This window comes from Pseudochaenichthys georgianus, unplaced genomic scaffold (genome assembly GCF_902827115.2).
Source record: "Pseudochaenichthys georgianus unplaced genomic scaffold, fPseGeo1.2 scaffold_1731_arrow_ctg1, whole genome shotgun sequence".
NCBI lineage: Eukaryota > Metazoa > Chordata > Actinopteri > Perciformes > Channichthyidae > Pseudochaenichthys > Pseudochaenichthys georgianus.
Genome location: NW_027262517.1, coordinates 25,001 through 28,717, shown reverse-complemented (window position 1 = coordinate 28,717; position 3,717 = coordinate 25,001). Strand labels below are relative to the sequence as shown.

The 3,717-nt window shown below is 48.8% G+C and overlaps 1 protein-coding gene across 1 annotated transcript in view; it reads right to left on the bottom strand.

The window, feature by feature from the left end:
• Positions 1 to 292: 292 nt before the first annotated feature.
• The window catches only part of LOC117441488 (filamin-C-like), a gene marked incomplete at its 5' end in the record, with an annotated part of 28,141 nt that continues 24,716 nt past the window's right edge, over positions 293 to 3,717 (bottom strand). Inside the window, 4 exons of the mRNA XM_034077580.2 lie at positions 293 to 354; positions 1,289 to 1,379; positions 2,787 to 2,947; positions 3,386 to 3,509. Coding sequence (XP_033933471.2) covers positions 293 to 354; positions 1,289 to 1,379; positions 2,787 to 2,947; positions 3,386 to 3,509 — 438 coding nt within the window. The remainder of the gene's footprint in view (positions 355 to 1,288; positions 1,380 to 2,786; positions 2,948 to 3,385; positions 3,510 to 3,717) is intronic.

Genomic DNA, 3,717 nt, shown 5'->3' with positions numbered 1-3,717 from the left:
TGGGTGCTCGAGCTTTCAGCTGCTCGGCTCCCAGACTCTGGAACTCCCTGCCACGACGCATCCGAGTCTGTCTCCATGACGACGTCAAACCCCAACTCCAAACTAGGGATCGTCCGATATGGCTTTCTCAAGGCCGATACCGATACCGATTATTAGTAACCAAGGAGACCGATAACCGATATTTGGAACCGATATACATTTGCAGTAAAATCAGAAAATCTTGGTGTCAAAATGTAGAAAAACACAAACTCAACTCAGCTTCTTTGAAATGCATTTAAGCATACATCATGTTTCATGAACTTTTAAACATCTTCCAGCTGGTTTCCTCTCTGAGCCTTTCTTCAGTGCAGCCGTCTGCAGTGAGTCAGAGAGACAGGAAGTGGGCTGCAGGCTGACGTGCTGACTAACAATGATGCTTACTTTATTATACCTGTCTGTCAGCATGACATCCCAACAAGCTGCTAGCTGCACAGCACTATGCTAGCTAATGTTCTGCACACTATTCAAAGTGAGGCTATCGCAGCAGACCTGACGTGAGTCTAGGAGCCTCACTTCTAATATGTTGCTAAACATTTGCTAAATACATGTTGGCTAGCTAGCTTCACATATCAACCTGAAAAACTGCGAGGCTCCACTCGCAGCCCCCCCCCCCCGTCCCTGTGCAACTGGGAAGCTGATAGAACTGGATCAATAGATCGTGCTGTTTGTGCAGCTTCAGCTGATATGAGGGGATTGGGATGTTTATTGAACTTCGGCTTTCAACTGATTTACCTTCGAAACACATGTGTGGCTCTGCCGCTCAGCGCTGCTGCTCGCCTCTGTCTGTCTGCGTTCTTCACCTGCCTGTAATCTGAGAAGGCCCCGCCTCTATGGCTGGCTCCCGCCCGGAAAATCTTCAGTGTTGATTGACACTTCAGTAATAGCCTATCAGATAGCGCTGTGGGCGGGACATTGCTCGTGTACAGAGTGGTGGCTGCAGCCAGAGACACGGCCGCATCAGAGCCAAAGTGTTATCGGCAATTTTATAAAAAAAAACGCCGATACCGATAATCGGTCAAATGAGGAATATCGGCCCCGATAATCGGTCGACCCCTACAAAACCCACCTGTTCAAACTGGCACTTCCTCTATCACCTGTACCCTGTGAGTCCTGAGTCCTCGTGACCTGAGTTGCCCTCTCCTGTGGGCATGGTCCGCAGTACATGACCGTGACATGTATGATTTGTGTGTAAAGTGTATTTGAGCGGAAAAGCACTATAATAAATATAAGGAATTAGTATTGTTATTACCTGTCTTGCTGAGTCCGGGTCCTTCCGCTCTGACCTTCGCTGCATCGTGGGAAGGGTCCACTTTTATTCTGAAGGGGCTGACGGGGATTTCCTGTTGAGGGTTAAAGGTTTCATTAACATGTTATAAATACAAGTGTTAATAATCCCTGATCTCTGATCCACGTGTCTGAGGTCCTCTCCAGCTATCATCTGCCTCAAGCAGTCCTGATGCTCTTCATCACACATCCTGTCATGCTCACAGCTACAGCTGGTACCTTGTTAGCATGCTGCTCTCATGTTCACAGCTACAGCTGGTACCTTGTTAGCATGCCGCTCTCATGTTCACAGCTACAGTTGGTACCTTGTTAGCATGCTACTCTCATGTTCACAGCTACAGTTGGTACCTTGTTAGCATGCCGCTCTCATGTTCACAGCTACAGTTGGTACCTTGTTAGCATGCTACTCTCATGTTCACAGCTACAGTTGGTACCTTGTTAGCATGCCGCTCTCATGTTCACAGCTACAGTTGGTACCTTGTTAGCATGCTACTCTCATGTTCACAGCTACAGTTGGTACCTTGTTAGCATGCTACTCTCATGCTCACAGCTACAGCTGGTACCCTTGTTAGCATGCTGCTCTCATGTTCACAGCTACAGTTGGTACCTTGTTAGCATGCTGCTCTCATGTTCACAGCTACAGTTGGTACCTTGTTAGCATGCTGCTCTCATGTTCACAGCTACAGTTGGTACCCTTGTTAGCATGCTACTCTCATGCTCACAGCTACAGCTGGTACCCTTGTTAGCATGCTGCTCTCATGTTCACAGCTACAGTTGGTACCTTGTTAGCATGCTACTCTCATGTTCACAGCTACAGTTGGTACCTTGTTAGCATGCTGCTCTCATGTTCACAGCTACAGTTGGTACCTTGTTAGCATGCTGCTCTCATGTTCACAGCTACAGTTGGTACCTTGTTAGCATGCCACTCTCATGTTCACAGCTACAGTCGGTACCTTGTTAGCATGCTACTCTCATGTTCACAGCTACAGTTGGTACCTTGTTAGCATGCTACTCTCATGTTCACAGCTACAGTTGGTACCTTGTTAGCATGCTACTCTCATGTTCACAGCTACAGTTGGTACCTTGTTAGCATGCCACTCTCATGTTCACAGCTACAGTCGGTACCTTGTTAGCATGCTACTCTCATGTTCACAGCTACAGTTGGTACCTTGTTAGCATGCTACTCTCATGTTCATAGCTACAGTTGGTACCTTGTTAGCATGCTACTCTCATGTTCACAGCTACAGTTGGTACCTTGTTAGCATGCTACTCTCATGTTCACAGCTACAGTTGGTACCTTGTTAGCATGCTACTCTCATGTTCACAGCTACAGTTGGTACCTTGTTAGCATGCCACTCTCATGTTCACAGCTACAGTCGGTACCTTGTTAGCATGCTACTCTCATGTTGGAGGAGGACTCTCAGTGTCTTCCTAGCGAAGTGTGTCAGAGCTATGCTGCTCACCTGGTCAGCGAACAGCACCATGATGGTGTACTGCCCGGCGCCGGGCGGCGTGTATTTCACCGTGAACGTGTCGTTGTCGTTTTTGATGATGTCGAAGTCGATGTCGGCCTCCGCCGGACCGACGACGCCCGGAGCGCACTTTATCCCGATGCTGACGTCGCCTGCAGGCAGAGACCATCAACACATCAGAGTTCACACCCTTCACAGCACCCTTCACAGCACCCTTCACAGCACACACTGTCTCATGGAGGAACCCCCAGATGGTAGCTTGCTCTCAACAGAAGCGTGGAGCGAGACCTCAGAGGTTCAGACACCTCCTGGTCCAACGAGTCCCAACGAGTCATAACAACGGACAAAAAGACATGTCCACTCCAAGCCTCGTGATGGAGGACCATCAGAGGCCCAGGCGGAGCGAGTCGCTGCTGCTCCGTGGAGGAGATGAGGTGAGGAATGAGACCAATGGGAATCCACGATGTGCTTTCAGAGAATGAAACATTAATAAACACGTTGTCTGAAGGTCAAACAGACGGAGGGCTGCTTGTGGTAAATGAAATACACGAATAACTTTGAAGTAGATTGTATTGACTTCGAGGACCCACCCTGCCCGGCGTCGCTGCAGTCCACCGTGAAGTACGTGGGCTCGTTGGCCTTCAGGCCGGCTTGCTCCACGCCCGGACCGTAGACCTTCACGTTCTCCGGGTGGCTGCCTTCTCCGATCGCCACCTGGACCCAACGTGCAGCGTTAGGTTCTGACAGCTCGTGGACAAAGCAGTCGCATCGACAACGATACGACTGCTCACAATACGTGCAAATCACATCCTCTCAAATACTGCATGTTGGTTATTTAGAAGTATTCTCTTTCTTTCTGTTATTTAATGTCATATTTCTTGCTTTTGTCTTTTTGTGTGTTTTCTTTCCGACCTGAGACTCG